This window comes from Capra hircus, chromosome 18 (genome assembly GCF_001704415.2).
Source record: "Capra hircus breed San Clemente chromosome 18, ASM170441v1, whole genome shotgun sequence".
NCBI classification, from domain to species: Eukaryota; Metazoa; Chordata; class Mammalia; order Artiodactyla; family Bovidae; genus Capra; species Capra hircus.
The window spans coordinates 44,065,263-44,088,897 of NC_030825.1; the positions used below are offsets into that span (position 1 = coordinate 44,065,263).

Sequence of the window (23,635 nt, forward strand, 5' to 3'; positions counted from 1 at the left end):
TTCCTGCATTGCAGGCAGGCTCTTTACTGACTGGACCACAAGGTAAGCCCCAATTTCTCAGCTTTATCGTCTTAAAAATCAATAATTATCCATGTCATTGCCACTGGTATCAGTAATAGTAACATGTTTTTAAAATTATTTTTTAAAGATGTATTTCTTTCTTGAGGTTGTGCTGGGTCTTTGTTGCCGCATGTGGGCTTTCTCCAGTTGCAGCGAGCAGGGACTGCTCTCTAGGTGCGGTACACAGGCTTCTCATTGTGGGGGCTTCCCTTGTAGACCACAGGCCATAGAGCACTTGGGGTTCAGTAGGTGTGGAACACTGGCTTAGCTGCCTGGTAGCATGTGGAATCTTCCCAGACCAGGTGTCATACCCATATACCTCACACTGGCAGGTGGATTCTTAATCACTCGACCACCAGGGAAGCCTTGTTGAATTACCAATAAAGTATATCATCTTAAATATGTACACTACAGAAAATTGTGAACTGAAGAGAGACCTCAACAAAATAAAACAAGTTCCTCATGTTTCAGATGTTTTATTAGTACCTAATGTTACATAAAGGCTTATTGTCACTACAGTGCGTATCTCCAGATTTGGGGGGTGGGTTTTTTCTACTTGTCATTCTATTAATTTTAGTATCCATACTTCACCAATACGGTGGGTGCATTTTACAGAAATAGATACATCAATCTACATGTTTGTATCTGCAATCCTATTTAAATTCAGTATTTCCAACCACAAAAGGTGTTAGAAAATTCTATTTCGGGCTTCTAAGAAAAAGTACAGCGGGATACGGTTCAAATCTTGAGCTGTATTTATTTCTGGTCTCTGCAGCTAACATTCTACAAAAAAACAGTTGTGCAGAGATAATTAAATAATTGTGGGACACCGGTGGTTTCAAGGTTCGTTCTTTTCTAAAGCCTTCTCCATATGAAGCCTGAGAAGGCAGACGGCATGGTGGTGACGCTGAGACGAGTCCGTGCAGGGTGCTACCTTGTGGGTCAACAAACCCTTCAGCATCTGCCCCGTTGGAGCCACCCGTGTGCTCTGTGTGCCAGTGCTGATGAAAAGCTTCCAGTTTGCTGTGTGACACTATTCACTTTAATTGGAGGATGGTTAACTTTATAATATTGGCATGGCTTTTGCCATACATCGATATGAATCAGCCATAGGCGTACATGCGTCCCCTCCATCCTGAGTCCCTATGTGTGACACTTTTTAAAACCTGCTTTGTAATCACAGGAAAGAAAAAAAGTGTGAATCTTCCTAATGGGGAAGCAGTCATCGTGTCCCTGGACAGCCCACTAGGCTGCACGCAGAGTGAGTATTGCTACCTTAGCTGGTGCGAAATATAGTTTGCTTTTACCTGTTTTAACCTCTTGTAAGTTCAGTTATTGCTTTTATTTTCTGAAATGTCAAACTGATGTTATAATAGCTACCTCAGAGTTATGCGCACTAAAGGAGAAGATACAAGTTCTAGTCAAGTTCTGCCAGTTCTGGATGGTCCTTGGGTCTAAGCTATGTAACCTTGAGTAAGGCTTTCAACCTTTTTTTGAGCCTTGGCTTCTTCAGTAAAACAGTGATACTTAAACCTTGTAGAGTTGTTTGAAGATCAGGAACCATGGGTATAAGGGGTCTGGCCATCTGTGAGCTCAAACAGTGGCTCCTATCATTGTTTGAGTATTCAGTGTGTGTGTTGGGGACAGGGAGGCATTAAATGCCCTTATAAATCATGGTATCAAAGCCTCCTGTTACAGCCTTGGAAAGAACCATACTGTTTTATGTTTTGAGGAGGGATACATCATGAGAAATGTCTGACTGGATGAGTTACAAGCTGGAATCAAGATAGGCAGGAGAAACATCAACAACCCCAGATATGTGGATGATACCACTCTAGCGGCAGAAAGCAAAGAGGAACTAGAGCGCCTCTTGATGAGGGTGAAGGAGGAGAGTGAAAGAGTCAGCTTAAAACTAAGATCATGGCATCCAACCCCATGGCAAATAGAAGGGGAAAAGGTGTAAGTAGTGACAGATTTCCTCTACTTGGGCTCTAAAGTCACTGTGGAGGGTGACTACAGCCATGAAATCAGAAAACGATTGCTTCTCAGCAGAAAGCTATGACCAACATAGTGTGTTGAAAAGCAGAGACATAACTGCAGACAAATGTCCGTATAGTCGAGGCTGTGGTCTTCCCAGTGGTCACACACAGTTGTGAAAGCTGGACCGTAAAGAAGGCAGAGCACGGAAGAATTGATGCCTTCAAACTGTGGTGCTGGAGAAGACTCCTGATAGTCCCCTGGACAGCAAGATCAAACCAGTCAATCTTAAGGGAAATCAACCCTGAATACTCATTGGAAGGACTGATGCTGAAGCTGAAGTTCCCATATTTTGGTCACCTGATGAGAACGGCTGACTTGTTGGAAAAGTCCCTGATGCTGGGAGAGATTGAGGGCAGAGGAAAAGAGGGCGTCCGAGGATGGCATCACTGATGCAATGGACATGAACTTAGACAAATTTCAGAAGACGGTGAGGGATAGAGAGGCCTGGAGTCCTGCAGTCCATGGAGTGGCAAAGACGGACACGACGGCGTGACTGAACAACAATAACTCAAATTAATCCTCTCTCTTAAAATAGACCCAAAAACGACAAACTAGGTACTTGGACTATATACAACTCATGTCACATCTCAGAAGACAATGGCCTGGGATAAAGTATCAGAACATTACCCTGCTACCATTATATCAGTACCTCTCTTACATCCATAAACCACCATTAAGGACTATGTAAGAATGCCTCTTTCATTAAATAAGCTAGTAACCTGGCAGAATGGCCCAAGGAAAAAGAATGGTACTTTAAATTGTATGCATTCAGTATAACCAACTGCTGACTATATATGAGTGCAGAGGACTATTAGGGAAGGGTGGAAGTTCTTAAAAACAGTGAGAAATGTCCTTAGACCATGCAAGGCTCTGACATGAAAGTCAGTCTTCTAACCATCACACAGGACAGTTTGACCTGCAGGACTCTGGTTGCAGAGCAATCCTAATTCTGAAGTACACCTGCAGGCCAGCCCCAAAGCCAGCCTCATTCTGTGGGTACTGTCCTGTGGACATGGGGCATAGCTCTTGTAGTTCCACCAAGAAGAATTAGGATCAGGTAGGAGAAAGGGCTGCCCTGGTGGCTCAGACAGTAAAGAATCCACCAGCAATGCAGGAGACCTGGGTTCAGTCCCTGGATTGGGAAGATCCCCTGGAGAACGAAATGCCTACCCACTCCAGTATTCTTGGCTGGAGAATTCCCTGGACCGAGGAGCCTGGCAGGCTACACACTCTATGGGATCACAAAGTCAGACATCTCTCAGTGACTAATACTTTCTCTTTTTTTGTCCAAAGGAAAAAGGCAGAAGGGGCAAAGATAAAACCCAAAGCATCATTTGTATTTAACCATTATCTGTTGATGTAACCTAACATTATTTCCCATCTTCCTCCCTGCCCTCTGCCACACACTCATGCATAGTGAAAATTCACTAAAGAGAAAAGTTTACTGCTAGGATTTAGTCAGGGTTCCAACCCGCAAAACTTAATCTATATCAGCATTTCAACCTTTTTCTCATTATCACCTCCTTAAGGAAACTTTTCTAGACTTATATTTCCTGATCCCCTCTCCTCCATGAAATTTGAATACCTTAGATACACTATATCTGCATTTTTTACTGGGTTGGCAAAAAAGTTCATTTGGATTTTTCTGTAACATATTATGCAAAAATTCAAACGGCCTTTTTGACCAACCCAATACATAACACAAATTCTTTTTTCAACTCCTAAGAACCAATTTTCTCCCTGTTGGGAGTGGAGGGAATAGTGTCACCATGGAGAAGTCATGCTCATACAAATGAGCTGGTTGGTGACAGTGGTCAGAAGAAACAAGCCTTGTTTCCCAGTATCTTGGCTGAAAATATTTTAATCCATCAAGAGATGGTGATTAAAAACCTCTCAGAGTCAGCTATGTTCTTTCCTCCATCACGTGGGGAGCACAACAGACAAAGCCCGCCCACTCCAGTCTCCACACAGCTATTGAGGTCATTTGAGTCCTAGCAGCTTTCAAGCCTGATGAGATGCAATCAGCCCTCTGAATTCTTAAGCAAGTTTATCAACCCACCGGTGGACTCAGGAAGGTTTGGGGACCAGGATTGGATAAGTGTCCGTGAAAATTCAACCCAGTGCTAGATTAGCCATAACTTAAGAAATGATAGAAGAAAGTGCAACCCACTCCACTATTCTTGCTTGGGAAATCCCATGGACAGAGGAGCCTGGCAGACCACAGTCCATGGGGTCAAAAGAGAATCACACAGGACTTGGCAACTCAACAGCAACAGCAACCACACCACCACCTCTGTTTTCTCTGGAATCTGAACTCCATTATTACAGTCACTGTATTGTAACTAACCCTGCTGCCCTGCTTCCTACCCTACCACTGCTCTCGTCAGTGGCATTTCTAATGCTGATTCTCTTAAGTGGCATGATTAAACAAGTATGTGGTCAAAGTTCCCTGGTATAATGCCTTTGGGTAAATATTTGGCCAGATCTTTGTTCTGGGCTCCAGGTGACTAAGGCATATATCCCTAAAGCAAGATCCCTTCCAACAACCAATCATCAATTCCATTGTGTGAGTTGATTAAAAAATATTTTAGGGGGACTTGGTGGTCCAGTGGCTGATACTCCATATTCCCAATGCAGGGGGCCTGATCCCTAGTCAGGGAATTAACTCCCATGTGCTGCAACTATGGGGCAAGTAAGCCACAGCACAGTCAAATAAATAAATAAATATACTTGGACATATTCTGAACCCATCAGAAACCTGGAACTAATAAAATATATACAAAAAAGAAGTGATAAAACATCTGAATTTGAGGGTTTTAGAAACACATATATTTATGGCTAAAAGTCCTACTTCTTCCTATTAAAAAAAAAATACCGAAGCCAGAAATATGTGCTTCTAGGGTCTCCAGACACTGTTGTGTATATGCTATTTTGCAGGGAATGATACTAGTGCAGTCTAGGAGAACAAATTGGAAAGCCTAGCCAAGGCCACTGATTTGTGGATTTGAAAAGCCAACATCTAGGAATCATCACATTTGGCCTAGAGCTTGAGTGATAAACCACTAGCACTTTGTTTCCCCATTCAAAAATACACAAGTACAATAATCAATCTAACCACAGAATCAGAAAAGAAAGGTGCAGGTGGAAACTAACACAGAGTGGAGGTAAGAAGAGTAGCAGGTGTTGAAGAAAATAACACTGACAATGTGTAAATAATAGAGTCCTTGGATAACTATGCACCTATGCTAATCTGCCTATAAATGTCACTGTTTAAACCATTACAAACCCAGTTGATCAAAGGAAGAGAGAAAAAGTTATGAATGATATTACACACTGCCTACTCTTAGCAAGGTACCAAATATTTTAAATGGGGATGGAGGGTGAGGAGAGGGAGTACGGAGGGAGGAGGACTCTGTGGTAACGTTGATTCCTGTGCAACTCCGGAATGATCTCTGAGCACTGAGATCCTCCTTAGGACTCAGCATGGGGTGCTTAAGACCACGTGTGCCAAATCAGGCTGGAAAGAATGCTGTAGACACACCTGATCTCTGAGGTCTATGACATGGGTCATACACAAGGTATATGGGATGCAGGAAGACATACTAGCATTTCCATATACATAAGTATGTGTGTGTGTGTGTGCACGCACGCATGGTATATGGGATGCAGGAAGACATACTAGCATTTCCATATACATAAGTAGTGTGTGTGTGTGTGTGTGTGTGTGCGTGCAAGGTATATGGGATGCAGGAAGACATACTAGCATTTCCATATACATAAGTAGTGTGTGTGTGTGTGTGTGTGCATGTGTGCAAGGTATATGGGATGCAGGAAGACATACTAGCATTTCCATATACATAAGTATGTGTGTGTGTGTGTGTGCACGCACGCAAGGTATATGGGATGCAGGAAGACATACTAGCATTTCCATATACATAAGTGTGTGTGTGTGTGTGTGTGTGGTGTGTGTGCAAGGTATATGGGATGCAGGAAGACATACTAGCATTTCCATATACATAAGTGTGTGTGTGTGTGTGTGTGTGTGTGTGCAAGGTATATGGGATGCAGGAAGACATACTAGCATTTCCATATACATAAGTGTGTGTGTGTGTGTGTGTGCACGCACGCAAGGTATATGGGATGCAGGAAGACATACTAGCATTTCCATATACATAAGTGTGTGTGTGTGTGTGTGTGTGTGTGTGCAAGGTATATGGGATGCAGGAAGACATACTAGCATTTCCATATACATAAGTGTGTGTGTGTGTGTGTGTGTGTGTGCAAGGTATATGGGATGCAGGAAGACATACTAGCATTTCCATGTACATAAGTTGTGTGTGTGTGTGTGCAAGGTATATGGGATGCAGGAAGACATACTAGCATTTCCATATACATAAGTAGTGTCTGTGTGTGTGTGTGTGTGTGTGTGTGCACGCACATACATACACAGGCTTCCCTGGTGGCTCAGTGTTAAAGTATCCACCTGCCAATGAAGGAGACACAGGTTTGATCCCTGGGTTGGAATGATCCTCTGGAGAAGGAAGTGGCAACCCACTCCAGTATTCTTGCCTGGGAAATCCCATGGACAGAGGAGCCTAGTGGGCTACAGTCCATGGGGTCACAAGAGTCAGACATGACTTAGTGACTAAACAATATATACATACACACATATATTTATCTGTATTATATCTATACATTATATATAAACAATATGTGTGTATACACACAGAGACAGGACAAAATTTGTTATTTAAGTTGTGAGATCAAAGTTTGGAGACCACTGCTCTTTTATTATTTTGTGTGTGGGGGGGGTGTTTTTATTTTTTATTGAAGGATAATTACTTTACAGAATTTTGTTTTCTGTCAATCCTCAACATGAATCAACCATAGGTATACATAGGTCCCTTTTGAACCTCCCTCCCATCTCCCATCCCATCCAACCCCTCTAGGTTGATACAGAGCCCCTGTTTGAGTTTCCTGAGCCATACAGATAATTCCCATTGGCAATGGGGAATGTAACATTCCATGTTACTCTCTCCATACATCTCACCCTCTGCTCCCCTCTCCCCATGTCCATAAGTCTATTCTCTATGTCTGTTTCTCCACTGCTGCCCTGTAAAGAAATTCTTACCATTATTCTAGATTCTGTATATATGTGTTAGAATATGATATTTATCTTTTTTTCTGACTTACTTCACCCTGTGTAATAGGTTCTAGGTTCATCTACCTCATCAGAACTGACTCAAATGCATTCCTTTTTATGGCTGAGTAATATTCCATTGAATATATGTACCACAACTTCTAAATCCATTCATCTGTCAATGGACATCTAGGTTGCTTCCACATTCTAGCTTTTGTAAATAGTGCTGCAATGAACAATGGGATACATGTGTTTTTTTCAATTTTGGTTTCCGCAGAGTATATGCCTAGGAGAGAGGTTGCTGGGTCATATGGTGGTTTTATTCCTAGCTTTTTAAGGAATCTCCATACTGTCTTCCATAGTGGCTGTATCAATTTACATTCACACCAACAGTGCAAGAGCGTTACCTTTTCTCCACACCCTCTCCAGCATTTATTGTCTGCAGACTTTTTGATGATAGCCATTCTGACTGGTGTGAGGTGATATCTCATTGTAGTTTTAACTTGCATTTCTCTAGTAATAAGTGATGTTGAGCACCTTTTCATGTGTCTGTTAGCCATCTGTATGTCTTCTTTGGAGAATGTCTGTTTAAGTCTTTTTCCCACTTTTTTATTGGGTTGTTTATTTTTCTGGCATTGACTCATGAGTATTGTATATTTTGGAAATTAATCCTATGTCAGCATAGACAGCATATTAAAAAGCAGAGACATTACTTTACCAACAAAAGTCTGTCTAGTCAAAACTATGGTTTTTCCAGTAGTCATGTATGGATGTGAGAGTTGGCCTATAAAGAAAGCTGAGCACCGAAGAATTGATGCTTTTGAACTGTGGTGTTGGAGAAGACTCTTCCAGTCCCTTGGACAGCAAGGAGATCCAACCAGTCCGTCCTAAAGGAAATCAGTCCTGAATATTCATTGGAAAGACTGATGCTGAAGCTGAAACTCCAATACTCTGGCCACCTGATGTATAGAACTGACTCATTGGAAAAGACCCTGATGCTGGAAAAGATTGAAGGCAGGAGGAGCAGGGGATGACAGGATGAAATGGTTGGACGGCATCACCGATGTGATGGATTGAGTTTTGAGTAGGCTCTGGGAGTTGGTGATGGACAGGGAAGCCTGGTGTGCTGCAGTCCATGGTGTTGCAGAGTCAGACACGACTGAGTGACTGAACTGTTTGACTGAACCTGCCACTAGAGCTACCATATGATGCAGCAATCCCACTTCTGGGCATACATCTGGAGGAAAACATGATTCAAAAGGATACACGCACCCCAGTGTTCACTGCAGCACTATCTACAATAGCCAAGACACAGAGGCAACCCAAATGTCCACTGACAGATGAATGGATAAAGATGTGGTACATACGTGCAATGGAATATTACTCAGCCAGTAAAAAGAATGAAACTGCCATTTTCCACAACATGGATGGGCCTGGAGATTATCATGTTAAATCAGAGAAGTAAATCAGACAGACAGACAAATATCATATGATATCACTTATATACAGTATCTTTTTTAATGTTACAAATGATCTTCTTTATAAAACAGAAACAGACTCATAGACTTAGAAAATGAATTTATGGTTACCAGGGGTGACAGGTGGAGGGGAGGACAGATAAGGAGTTTGGGATTGACATGTACACACTACTATATTTAAAACAGATAATCAGCAAGTTCAGTTCAGTCGCTCAGTCATGTTTGACTCTTTGCAACCCTATGGACTGCAGCACTCCAGGCTTCCCTGTCCATCCCCAACTCCCCAAGCTTGCTCAAACACAGGTCCATCGAGTCAGTGATGCCATCCAACCATCTCATCTTCTGTCATCCCCTTCTCCTCCTGCCTTCAGTCTTTCCCAGCATCGGGGTCTTTTCCAATGAGTCAGTTCTTTGCATCAGGTGACCAAAGGATTGGAGTTTCAGCTTTAGCATCAGTCCTTCCAATGAATATTCAGGACTGACTTCCTTTAAGATTGACTGGTTTGATCTCCTTGCAAGGACCTATTGTAAAATAATAATAATACACTATGCAAAACTGTTGCACACTAGTTCTTTTTTTACAATCATTTAAACAAGAGTTTACAAACAGGCCATATACATACAAGAATTAGTATGTGATACAGATAATTCAAATCAGTAAGAATGAAGGTGAAACAAGTGATTCTCTGATTTAAAAAACTATCAGATCTCTATCATTCCTCATATTAAAAGGATGCAATAATTTTAAAACTAGTAAAAAGTATGTTAAAAATTTTACAATCTTGGGATGGTAAAAGTTTTCCTAAGCATAGCAAAAAACCCTGAAGCTATAAAGGGAAGAGGATAGATTTGACAACATAAAATGGAAAATCAGTGCATAGTAAACACACAATATGAAGTACACAACACTGAGAGGATATCTGCATGTTAATGACAAAAAATTAATATCCATTATCTACAATAATCCTGGGATATAAGAACAGGAAAAGATAAGTCACAGAAAAAAGCAATACAAAGTCAATAATCTCCGGCTATAACTATCTCCACCTCAGCAATACATCTAAAGTGATATATCATTTGTCACCTAAGATTGGCAAAGATGAAAAACAGCCACTGTTGGCAAGGACACGGAGAAATAAGCACCATAACGCACACTGGTCCAAGTGTAAAGTCACAGAAGTTTTAACCTTTTTGGAATGTAGTTTGACAATGTTTATCGTAATTTAAAATATGAGTTCTAGCAATTTTAATTCCAGAAATATATCCTAAAATATATATATGTAAGGATATTCTCTATAGCATTACTCATAATAGGATAGAGCTAGAAACCATGTAAATGTCAAATTACAGGGAAATATTAAATGATGATAAATATATCATATCCATATGATATAATGGACAATATATCCATATGGAGGATGACTAGTGTATTGATTAGCCATCATGGTGTAACAAAACTACCCCCCCAATCCCTTCGGCTATATCAAAAATAAACATTTACTATTCTCACCATCAGATATTTGGGAGTGGCACGGAGGGCCTGGACCTGGCAGGTCTTGCTCTGAGGTGGCTTGCTCAACACGGCAGGCAGGTTGTTGGTCACAGGCCAGGTGCTGCCCATGGGGCCTTCACTACAGGCTGTGTGAATGTCCTCTCAACACAGGGGCTGGTGGCCCTATAGCTGAACAGTCCCGGAGAGGCTAAGCTAAAACTGGGATGTCTTTTATGACCTGGACTCAGAAGTCCCACAGTATCACTCCTACCACATCCTATGCAGCACACAGAACAGCTGTATTCAGTGAGAGGGGAGTATATAAATACCAAGCGGCAAGGATCATTTAAGCTGAAATTTAAAGGCTGAATAGTAGATAAGTCAGGCAAGGAGACCACTTATAAAAACTTGGAAATTTATGAACAGGAAGTAGAGATGAGGCCGGAGAGGTAAATGGAGCCTGATTCATGGCAGTACTTAGAAACTTGTTAAGGAGCTTGATTTTTATAGAAAGCTAGTAAGCCACCAAAAGATTTATGTCTTAGTAAGATCAGTTTGGTTATTATATGGAGGGTGGATTGAGTGGACAAAGCCAGGGACCAGGAACCAGAGGCAAGGTGATCTGTCAGCAGGCTATTGAAATGATCCAGACAGAAAGATGGGACCTTGGATTATAGGACTGGCGATAGGGAGAAAAGTTGGGCAAGTTCTGAGATATTTAGGAATAAACCCAATGGGACTCAGTATTTGACTAGGTATTTGGGTTACACAACAGGGAGGAATAAAGTCTGGTTCCTAGGTTAATGGCAATTAGGTACATGGGGGTACGTGGGAGGAAAAGTAGTTTTGGGGATTAGAAAAAGTTTAATTCTTAACAAGGTGAGTTTGACGTGCTTTGTACACATGGAAATTTCCAACAGGCACTGAACATATGGGACCTGAAGGTGAGGAGCTGTGCCTCGACATAAAAACTTATGAGTCACCACAGTATCACTGGAAACTGGAGACATGAGCCAGAGAGGAAAAGGAGCTTACAAAAGACTGAAAAGGGAAGCCAGAAATCAAGGACTGCCAGAATCACCCCTGAGTATTCACTGGAAGGACTGATGCTGAAGCTCCAACACTTTGGCCACCTGATAGGAAGATCCAACTCATTGGAAAAGTCCCTGATGGTGGAAAAGATTGAGGGCAGGAGAAGGGGGCGACAGAGGATGAGACGGTTGGACGGTATTACCAACTCTATCGATATGAGCTTGAGCGAACTCCGGGAGACCCTGAAGGACAGGGAACCCTGGCTTGCTGCAGTCCATGGGGTGGCAAAGAGTCAGGCATGGCTTAACAGACTGAACAAGACAAAGAAGGAATACCAGGAGAGTCTATTGCCACAGAAAACAGGAGTGATCCAATGTTCACACTACTAAGCCAAACAACTTAAAAACTGCACAAACATCGTGCATGAGAAGAAAGCCGGGGGAGTAGAGCTCTCTCTCCGCTGGTCCAAGGCAAGATGCTTTTATGGGAAAGATGTGAACAGCATTAATGACTTCTGGGGCAGTGCTTCTCAGTGTGACGTACATACAAGTAACTTGAGGATTATACTAAAACGCAGGTTTCTGATTCAGTAGGTCTTGGGGAGAGCTGGAGATCCAGCACTTCTAAGGTCCTAGGTAATGCCAACTCTGCTGGTCCACAGATCACATTTTGAATAGCAAGGTCCTGCTATGGGTGTCAAACTTTGCTGAACACAGACTGACATGGAGAACTTCTACAGATTCTCAGTCCGTGACCCCTACAGATTATGATTCAATAGGCGTGTAGAGACTCTGATAATTTCCAACAAGCTGTCCATGATGACCCAGGTTTCCAGACCATACTTTTTGAGTTAACCTGTTTCAGCACAACTTAACTGTTGCTGACCCCAACAAAAGAAAAGCCAGAGTCCACTGTGTTTCAAAACATAATACAAACAAGAAGTGCTCACCTCTGCGGTCACATTCCATGACCAGAGCTCAGTGGGGGCTAAGGTCTACCACTCATTACCCATCACCCCCACAGCCACAACTGCTGTATCAGAATGAAGAATTCATTCTTAATTAACTTATTACCAAGACTTACTCTCTGCAGTGGGTGTCTATTTCTCTCAAAGCTTTGTTTAGTAAAAACCATTTCATATTAAAACAACAAGCAGCTGCTAACAAACAGTATTTCCTTTACTCAAAAGATACATGTTTCACAACAGACTCATGAAAATTTATTAATAAAAAAATCCTATATAAGAAAGAAGGGGGGAATCCTAGTTAATGAGGAATCAACTCACATATGTATTTATTAAGCACAGAAATGTATTTCACTACTGCATCTTAGGGTGAAATAGGCAAATTATAAATGCGCAGTCCCTGTTCGCAGGTCCACACCATGAAGTAAAGACACCAACAATCATGCTGAAACATGACAAACACCATCTGAAAAAACAGCTGACATTTAGTTTTATTAAAACCACCCAGCAGTTACCTCAATCCATACTCACAGAATGTGTGTTTGTTATTAGTAGCAACAGACACACAAAGGAGGAGAAAAATATCAAACAGGGGTAACTAGGAAAGGCACCTGGCTTAAGTTAATTCCTGGAATTAAACAGATGGGCAGCCTTTTCACAGGTGGAGGACCTAGAGGGCCATTCCTTAACAAAAATGAATTAACATGTGCTCTGAGAATCTGCTGACAAAAGGCTTTACCTACTGTTCATCGCAGTGTGATTAAGAAAGATATTTACGTAGACAGAACAGTAAAAGCCCTCCAAAAAGCTGACACCAGTTTTGAGACGAGTAACACAGGAGAGTAAAAACAGGAACATACTGTTTTCTAGAAGACAAAACTGGGAGAAGACACTACTGCCCTGCTGCTGCTAAGTCGCTTCAGTCGCGTCCGACTCTGTGACCCCACAGACGGCAGCCCCCCAGGCTCCCCCGTCCCTGGGATTCTCCAGGCAAGAACACTGGAGTAGGTTGCCATTTCCTTCTCCAATGCATGAAAGTGAAAAGTGAAAGTGAAGTCGCTCAGTCGTGTCTGACTCTTCACGACCCCATAGACTGCAGCCCACCAGGCTCCTCTGTCCATGGGATTTTCCAGGCAAGAGTACTGGAGTGGGCCGCCGCCCCCCAAAAAGGGCATCTATGGAGAAACGAAATTATTTCTGTAGGTACTTTCACTGCCAGTCGGTGAAAGACTTCCAAGCACAGATGAGCGACAGCTGGGGCCTGGGGAGTTTGCCAAGAGCGGGGAAGGGGCGCGCAGGCCCTGCCACCCACGAAGCTGAGAAGTCCGAGCGGTCGGAATGCTTCCGTCCGTCGGGCCCTTACCGGCCCCTCCGGATCGACCAGCACAGGGGACAGGAGGGCGCCGACGGAAAGAACAGTTTTCTGCTGCCCGCCCACCTTCCCCCTGGGGGACGAAGAGGTGCCAAGGCTCCGCGGTCTGATCCGAGCCACCCTTCCTCGCAGCTCGGCCCTCTTCCCCCAAGCCCCAGCGCTCGCTCTGGTCCCGGGGTGGTGGGCGTCTGCGTGGGGGAAGGTGGCCTCCGACCCTGCGGTCTCCAGCACGAGTCCAATGCTCTTCCCGGGGTCCCGCGTGCCGCGGAGGTAGCCGCACCCCGCAGGCTGGGACGTTTCGAAGACCGGAAGTGCGCTGCTTCCTTCCGGCCGGCGCTGCACGAGACGGGGCGGGGCGTCCCGGGAGGGGGCGGGAGCCCGCGCTGACGGACGGCTCCCGGGACCTATGGGCGCGGCCACAGCGGCCCAGCCTCCCCGGCGCGCCCCCTCCCCGGGGCGGCAGACGCCCCCCAGCCCCCCATTTCCAGGGTGCTGCACAAGGCTCCGCGGCTGCGGGGTCCAGGCCGTACCCCCGGCGCGTTGCAGGCCGTGGTGAGGCCCCGCACCCGCGACCCTCTGCGCCCCCGGCCGGCCCGCCGCCTTCCTTCCCGGTCCCGAGCCGCGCGCGAGGACGGCTGAGGCTGCAGGTTTGTGGTTGCGAGTCGGGCCGCGGGCGGCGCGAAGGGACGCTTGGGCGCCAGGCTTCGGCGGTCTGGGACTGTCCGGCGGGTGGGCGGGTGGGCGGGTGGGTGGCGCTGCGCGTTTGCCTGGTGGTGTTCGGCCGGATCAGCCGCAAAGATCGAAAACCCACTGGCCGCCCCGCTCCGTCGCGCAGTCTGGGGGCGCGGCCCCGCCCCTCGTGGCGTCTTGGGGCACCCGATTTGGGACGGGTCGCCCCTTGTCCACCCGACGTGCGGGGCCGGGGGCAGTAACTCTGGAGAGAGCAAGTTTGCCGAGGGCGGGGCGCCTTCTCAGGCGACTTTTTGCTTTGGCCACGCGAGCGGAGGGAGGGCCCGGGTGGTCTCCGGCCTTGGCGGCCACGCCACTTCCTGGGTGAGTCCGGGCGAGTTATTGAACTTCTCTGGCCCCTCGGCCGCCGGCGGGGACCGCTGGTACTATAGGGTTGGGGTGCGGAGGTGAGCTGAACAACGTGCCCTGCAGCGCCCCGGATGTCCAGTACGCGCTGGTCCTCCTAAGCAATGGAGGAAAAAAGCACCGTTGTCGTTCCCCTTTTTAATCATTAAGATAGCTTGTAATTTGATGGGGAAACTTTTGTTCCATGGGTTCATGCAATTATCACACATAGTTGACACTTAAATATTTGTTGCAGTCTATCCTAATATGTTACAGTGTATCAGTTGTGGGATTTTTCACAACTCCGCTCGGAGCCTCTTTCTGAGCGTGACTCTAGGATGAGGTAACTTGGGGATAAGCTCATCTCTGAAGATACGACTTTGCCGACACTCCTTTTCTGTCTCGTTGCTCCAGATTCTCCATTTTCCGTGTTTGCACCGAAGTCTGTTTTGCCTCTCAGGTTTTTTTGCTTGCTTGAATGAATGAATTGCATAATGTGGGATGATGTGTTCTTTTCAATAGAGCAACTTGTTTACTTTTAGGAATTAATAAATTGCCCCAACAATCATGTCCGGCGGCAGGTCATAGTTGATAAATAATTAGTTAAGGCTGTTCGTTCGTCGGAGGAGTGACGCAAGATGTTCTGGGGGACTGTAGCCAGCTTACTCACTGCCAGCACTCCCCCGCCTCCCACTTGCTGCTTCCAAACCAGGCTCCTGCTCCCTGCTGGCACTCCCACTGTTGCTCCCTGGCGGAGCAGCTGCCCTGATTGGCACACCCCCGCTGCCATCACCACGCAGGCATATTCCTAAAGCTTCCAGAGTGGATTGTTTGAAGGAACACAGGTATCAGAATCCAGATACCTGAGACAAAACAGTATTTCAGTTCTTCAAAATCAGGCTATCAACAATCAACAGATTCTACTTAATACCATTTCCATGGAAGCTACCTAATTATGTGACAAATTGCATGATGACTGCTATAACTCAGAAAAGGGAAGGATCAGTAGGGGTCGGTGCATCCCAGGAAACGAAGACTTCCTAGAAGAAGGGCAGGGGTTTGTCTGTGATGCTCACCTGTATTCCTAACTCTTGGCAGTGCCTGCCATAGAACAGGCGCTTTATAAATGTGGTTGTGTTAAAGAAATATTTGTGTTGTGTCTTGAGAGTAGCTTTGAATGCTAGTTAAGGTTTGGATGGGAAAATGGGAGGGCATGGTAAGCATGGGAAAATGGCTCAGGTAAAGTCTCTAAAACACAGATGAGCACTAGGGTGTATTTGCTAGAGAGGGTACTCACATGTGGCTGGTGGTTTACTTCTGTGTTGTTTGTAGGAGTGGTTGGAAGAACAATGCGTGTGAGTCTTTTGACACCATGATATCCATCAGGCAAAGAAAAGGAATACAAACCACAGAAGTTTCTGCGGATTACACGGCACAAGAAGAAAATGCGAAGTTGGAAGATAAATTGCCATCTAGTATGTGATTTAAATTTAAGCAGCATTTTGGATTGTTTTTTGTCTGCATATTGAAATAATCACTCTCCAACAGGAACAAAATGTGGAGAGACCTAATAGTTGAAGAAACTTGTTCTTTTACCTGAGGGTTCTACAGATGATTTGACTGCAATCTGATAATATTCATTTTACAGTTAGGCGTAGAATCCTTTGCTTCTCAGGTGTCTGTTCAGTATGATTATGCCAACCTGATCTTTTGACGTTCAGGGTAATACTTTTTCCCACTGTTCAGATTTTAGTCTAGTTCTTATTTTTCTGGTTTGTGTATGCTGCTAACAGTAGACAGCCTTAACTTGGGTGAGTTTCTCAATTCATTAAAGTATTGAGAGATGAATAAAAACATTTTTTAATTTTCAGTCAAATTCCTGAATATTTTTTCTTTACCTTTTTGGAGGGTAGAGAGGGAAGTGGTCAGAATTTGGTAAATTGTTTATACAGTGTTGAAGACTTTTGCTAAGCCATGCATCAAATGGCATTAACTGCCACCCTTTTGCTTCCTGAGTTGCTTTCTTAGACTAAGCATATCAGGATTTTTAAAAGTAGGCATGAAAAAGTCCATGTCCATCAGCCATTTTGGATATGACTGAGTTTATGTCGACTGTAGCTAGAGCTAGTAAAGTAATTTGAGGGTAGCAGTTTTATAAAGTAAACAATCTGTGTTGAGCAGTCATGCCACTCGGCTGTTAGCAAATTGAGACAATGCAGAGTACTCTCTGAAAATCTTATACAAATACAAGTTCAAGTTTGTCCTTTTAAATTTTTGCCAAAAGTTTTACTTTCATTTTAGGTTGGAAGGATTCGTTAACAAAAGAAAACACTTGTCACACACAATAAACAATTTCAGCATTTAATAGAGGATTATTTGACTTAATTTCAATATACAATCATTAAAAAAAGATAAATGGAAACAATAGAGAAAAATAACAGCACATATATCACCAAATTGGGCTGACCCACATCCAGACTTAAACAGTGCTGGGCAGGCCCTACTTAATAGCAAATCTGGACTCTCAGTTGGGGAAGGACCCTGGGTGGTGTGTGTCCACCCAACAGGCAAGATTTGAGATTGCAGGTAGAAGGACTCCCACTTATAATCCCGGGGCTTCCCTCATAGCTCAGTTGACAGAGAATCCGCCTGCAATGCAGGAGACCCCGGTTCAATTCCTGAGTTGGGACTATCCCCTGGAGAAGGAATAGGCTACCCACTCCAGTATTCTTGGGCTTCCCTGGTGGTTCAGCTGGTGAAGAATCTGCCTACAATGCCAGAGACCTGGGTTTGATCCCTGGGTTGGAAAGATCCCCTGGAGAAAGGAAAGGCTACCCACTCCAGGATTCTGGCCTGGAGAATTCCATAGATTATACAGTCCACGGGGTCCCAAAAGATCGGACACAACTGAGCAACTTTCACTTTCACTTTTCCCTTTCATCTATAATCCCAGGTCACAAACTGATATCATCATTATCAGTTTGCACACAAAAATGAAGCTCTGGTTTCTCTTTAACTTTCATAATGCTGTTTGTTTCACCTTGTGAGTCACAAGATTTCTTAGACCCTGGGGGACTGGCCAGACCTCCAGGGCCCCAAAAATTTCAGGACACACTCCCATTCTTATCTAAAGTGCTACCTGACTTGCTGTACTTGCAGGCAGGCACAGAATTCAGGCAGTGTCCAGGAAGGTCAGAAGCAGGTCAGAGACCTGCTCTCCTGCTTCTGAAGCCTGAACAAGATTTCCTCCATTTTAGTTTCCCTAACATTAAATTAAAACACAGCTTTGAGAATTGTTCATTCTACCAAAGCAGTATCTATGTCAGAAAAAAACAAAAGCAAAAAGGAAGGAACAGATATTCCCAGAAACCCACTCATCCTGAGATTACCACTTATGGCCCTTTGATTACCTCACAATCTGCATGTTGCTCTCTGTACATATATACCTACAAGCATTCAGATGTGGTTTTGCAAAACTGAGATCCTACATGCTGTTGTGTAACTTGCTATCTTTTTCCTATTATGATATATATGAACATATATCAGTCAGTGTATTTTTTAAATTTGTCAGTGTTTAGTCACTGCGTAACTATGGCATAATTTCTTTAATTTCTTATTTAATATTTAGATGATTTCTAACCTTTTACCTATACGAACTGAACTGTGATAAATATCCTTGTGGCCAAATGTTTTGTTTAAAACTTTTTATTTAGGGCATATGCCTAGATTTAGAATTATTGTTCAAACAGTGGCTTTTACTTCCTATTGCCATGTTGCAGTGCAGAAAGGTATCAATTTATTCTAACACCAGCATTGTTTTGAAAATGTCTATTTTTGTGTTGTGTGTACATACCAAAACAGAATACTAAACATTTTTAAGCTATCGAATTACCCAGTATTGTAAAGTTATAGCTCTTTGTTTTGATTTCCATTTCTTTAATACTAGCCTTTTTTTTCTATTAATTTTATTGGCCATTTTTTCTTTTGTGCATTGCCTATTCATATCCTTAATCAATTTCCTACTGGAATATTCATTGTTCTAGTATCTTGAAAGTATACTATATTAAGAATACTTAACCTTTCTTATATGTACTATAAATATGTTTCCTAGTTTATACACCCTTTAACTTTAGTGTGATGGATTTTTTCCTATGGATTTTAAAATTTTAATCAAATTTTGGGGTAGCTTTTAATGAAAAAAACACACATTTTAAGTAGATCATCTTAAAAGACTGTTTATATTTTAACTATAACACATTTATTCTTCCATTTAAGAAACCGTAGCTAGACTAAGTCAAACATGGGTCCTAGGTTTTAAGGTGAATAAGATAGTGTGCTCGTGTTGACAAAGTTCACATTCTAGTTGCCAAAATGGACAAATGAACAGTTAGATACAGTGGTGGGAAAAGCTATAATAAAAGTATAGAAAGATCTGTGGAATCACAGAAAGGAGCCCTTAACAGGGAAAAATTCTCCAGTGACAGGCAGCTGGAACTTAGCATGCTTGACAGTCTGAAATAGAACTTTTACCTGCTAAACCCTTTACTGATTTGGTTTTTCATCTGTGTTATTTTTTCTAAAAGGTTGTACCAGTAGAAGATTATGGAAGATTCTGTCATTTACAGTTGGCGGAACTGTTGCCCTGTGCATTGGGCTGCTTACATCTGTCTACCTGGCCACTTTACATGAGAATGATTTGTGGTTTTCTAATATTAAGGTATGAACATCGTATGATTTACCCATCAATGTCTCCCGTAGCTAGTTAGCCGTTTAGATGTATGACCAAGACAGTTCCATTTTGCCGTAAAGAATTCAGGCTCTTACGCTTGGATGCAGAGTAAATGACTTCTGTTAATTTAAAATAACATCAGAAGTTTTATAGTCAAATGAGTTTCCCCATTTTCATTAACTTATTCCAGTTATGTATTAGTTACTCTAAACCAGTATTTTTCAAACTGTAGATTGTGAAATTGGTGTAGTAGGTCATGAGTAACATTTTTCTGAATGAAATCAGATACAGGAGAATATGGTCACATAGTAAGGTTGATAATTATTTGTGAAACTTTTAACTATATGTATGTATATACAGAACGGGTCACATTATAATTTTTTTCTGTTAGGTATAGAAAAAAAGGGGGATGGGGAGAAAGAAAGAAAGCCAAAGCAACTATTCTAAACCAAGGAGTTTTAATCTGGCTCCATAGACGACCTTGATGTGGTATACCTTTCTAAAAGTATATGCAAAAGATTGGGGGAAGCTATAAATGTCATCAGATTTTCAGGAGGGTCTGTGATTCTTTAAACACCAGTTTTCTTGGTGTCTTTCTCTCTCTCTCAACATTTCTATACATCCTTCAATTTGGCTTTAGTTCAGAGCAAGGATATCACTTAAAAGGAAACTTAACATGTTGCCAGTGTTTTTCGTCCAAATGTAGCTTGCTTTTCATCCAAAAATGTCATGATCCTTGACCTTATTTCCCACCGTGACTTCTAATGACTAATTTGGTTATGAAGGTAAAATTGACTTTCACAAGCAAAGTTTATTGTCTGTGAGAATATTCAAAAGCATCTTTGCAGAATATAAAGACAGTGTCTAGTGTTTTCCAGAATATTTGGAGCTTCAGTTCCATTATTGGAACGAGTCTCCAAAGGAGACTACTTTGAATGACAAGTTTTATTTTTATGAATAATGTCTATTATGTTTATTTTTTTAAACCTGTCATATTACTTTATAGGTACAGCAAGTATCTATGTATCTTATCTTTTTACAAATGATCATGGTACCAAAGAATAATAATTCTTATCTTTCAATGATGCTTGGTAGTTTTTCTTGTCAAGAAAAATTTTACTCACCTATGTCTTTTTAAAATGGAGTGCCTGTAAATAGATTCCCTGGAGACAAGAAATTTAAAACTTATTTAACACAAGTATTTTGAATAAAGCAGGAAATTTCCCCTTTGTGGGCGTAAAGCCAACATTAAATGCTAGGAGCTGTGTAGCAGGTAACAGGTGAAAGAGATCACATAATTTTAAAATGTAAGTTTAGGTCTTTAATTTAAAGCTGATAAGTGGCCTTACTAATACACCCCCTCATCAAGAAGCCTGAGGAAAAGGCCAGGTCATGTAGGGCTTTGTGGACTGGGCAGGAATTGGAGAGAAATGGACCGAGACAGAGTCAGAAGGATGTAATGGTTGATCGTTTGTGTGGAGGACGATTGAGGAGGAGGAATCATCAGTGAAGACCTTTATCCTGTTAGCAGAAGGACAGATGGGTGGATCTTCATTCACTGTGATCATGAACCCCAGGAGAAGAGAAGGTCTGGAGGGGGCAGTAACATCTGACCAATGACCTGGAGTTAAGCCACTCTTGACAGGTTGATGGCACAGTCCTCCCCCAAACAGCCCCTCACTTCAGACACCAGTCACAACCTTGGGGGTCCCCCAGCTACTCTCACTTCTGACCAACCGGCCATACATTCACTCAGATGACAGAACTCAGGGAAGCTCTATACTTGTCATTGCAGTTTCATCATAGAACTAGGATACAAACCAGAACCAGCCAAACGGAGAGGCGCATCCAGCTGGCCGGGAGGACCCGAGACTCAGCGTCTCCATTGTCCCATCTCCCAGAGTCAGGACATGACTGTCACGTTCTTGTGTGGCAGTATATAGAGTATTGCCAGCCAGCAAAATTTCCCTGAGCTCTGGTGTTGAGAGTTTTTACTGAGGTTTCATTACGTATGCATTATTAATTAAATCATTGATCACTGGTCGAACTCAATCTCCAGCCCCTCGTCACTCCCCAGATGTTGGTCTGATATCTGCTGGCTCAATGCCCCAAGCCTCTGATGATATGGCTGGACTTTCTGCCTTGACCAGCTCCCATCCTGAATCATCTCCTTAGCGAAAACGGTCTAGCGGTCCACCCTGAGTCACTTGTTAACACAAGCTATCAGATGTGGGCCGAGGAGCCCACCATGAATAACAAAGATACTCTTGTCACAGGGAAGTTCCAGGGTTCATTGGCTGCCCGCAGGAACGGGGGACAAAGGGCAACCAAGTCCTTTATTATATAGGAGTCAGTAAGGCAAGAAATGAGGAGTCTGGGTTTGGATACATTGTGAGTCACTTTCAAAACAATCCATGTAAAGACCTAGAGTAAAGGAAGCTGGATTCACAGACCTGAAGGCAGGGATTCCATCTGTGTTGGAAACAGACACTTTGATGTTACCAGCTTGTGGCTGTGTGGGCAAGATTGTTTGGGGAGTTGGTAGGGTGAGAAAAGAAAGAGACCCTACGCTAGATTCTGGCTGCGCCTCACGTGGCATCTGGGAGAAGCCGTGAAAGAGGCCCATCCTCTGACAGGTTTCTCCCTCTCACCGTCAGCCACCACCCCCAGCCCCTCAAGCTTAAAATTGAGCCAGAGTCTTCATGCATTTTTTTTCTTGGTCTCTATTCAACCTCTCTCTCTTTTTCTCCCCCATGTCACAAGAGGAGTCCTGAGATTTTGTAATCATTTCTCAAACCAGATTACAGGCATTGGTTTATTTTTCCTCTTCAAACCATCTAAGCCCAGTGATCTGCAGAGCTCTGCACTGAAGGAAATGATCTAAACCCGCACTGTCCTGTACAGTAGCTGCCAGCCAGGTGTAGCGATTGAAGGTTGGAAATGTGGCTAATGCAACACAGGAATTGCACTTCAAATTTTACTTAAATTGAACTTTAATTTTAAAGTATGTATACATTTTCTGTGAATAAACCAATGACAGTTCTAGCCGTTATTGATCAGTGATTTACTTAGCCAAAGGAGAAGCTCGTTTTCAGAGTTTATACCTAGATTTATTCCATTTCATCACTTTCATCTTGGAGGATTATGGAAATATTTGAGATGTGTAAATCTGTTTTCCTCTTTTTTATTTGTGAGTTATAACTTACCAAAATTACTAGGCTACTTTTTTATGAAAATACTTTGCTCTTTTGAATTAGTTGTAATTATTCAGAGAGTATGCTGCTGCTGCTGCTGCTGCTGCTAAGTCACTTCAGTTGTGACCGACTCTGTGCGACCCCATAGACGGCAGCCCACCAGGCTCCGCTGTCCCTGGGATTCTCCAGGCAAGAACACTGGAGTGGGTTGCCATTTCCTTCTCCAATGCAGGAAAGTGAAAAGTGAAAGTGAAGTCGCTCAGTCGTGTCCAACTCTTAGCTACCCCATGGACTGCAGCCTACCAGGCTCCTCTGTCCATAGGATTTTCCAGGCAAGAGTACTGGAGTGGGGTGCCATTGCCTTCTCCTTCAGAGAGTATAGATATTGCTAATAAAATAGACTAATCACACATTCAGTTTATGCATTCAAAGTAATTTTTTTAATGATCATAGCAATGTTAGAATTTAATATGTGGGAAACTCTGGAACAGAGGAACTGGAGAGCTGAAAAGGAGAAAATGTTGGTTTAAATGGCCCTAGAAAATGTGTATGTAGTATCCTTTCCTAGCATATTTCTTTAATTAAAAAGTCATTTTCAGAGTATAAGAGCTTTTTTCAGATAACCTTAATTGAATGTCTGCTATGTGCTAGACCCTGTTTTAGGTGCATTTTACACATATTTTATTTAATCTGGCTGTTTCCAAAGCCCAAGCGTTTTAACTCTAACTTGTCCTTTAAATGCAACGTGTTTTTTTTTTTTTTTTTCTGCTCTATATTATTAAAAAAAAAAACTAAGAGAATTTAAAGCCCATACTCTTACTAGCTATGCTCCGCTCACAGTGACCCGCACGTCATCAGTGCTGAGTAGCCAGTGCTCTTTTGGAGCAGGGTCAGCCTCTAGGGGTGAGGGAGTGGTGTAGCCTGGGGACAACTGGCTGCTGCAGAGAATCTGGTTGGAACTAGAGCCGAAGGGTGCAGCCTTCGGAGCTTGCCTTCAAGGTTAGTGCATGGCTAGCAATGGCAAATGGGGAGCCGTTAATTGCATTTTTAATAATTTGTG

General features: G+C 43.0%; 1 protein-coding gene across 1 annotated transcript in view; it reads left to right on the forward strand.

Moving 5' to 3' along the window:
* DPY19L3 (dpy-19 like 3 (C. elegans)) overlaps positions 13,971-23,635 on the forward strand; it is a 77,998-nt gene continuing 68,333 nt past the window's right edge. Inside the window, exons 1-3 of the mRNA XM_018062257.1 lie at positions 13,971-14,225; positions 15,985-16,127; positions 19,236-19,369. Coding sequence (XP_017917746.1) covers positions 16,025-16,127; positions 19,236-19,369 — 237 coding nt within the window. The 5' untranslated portion in view covers positions 13,971-14,225; positions 15,985-16,024. The remainder of the gene's footprint in view (positions 14,226-15,984; positions 16,128-19,235; positions 19,370-23,635) is intronic.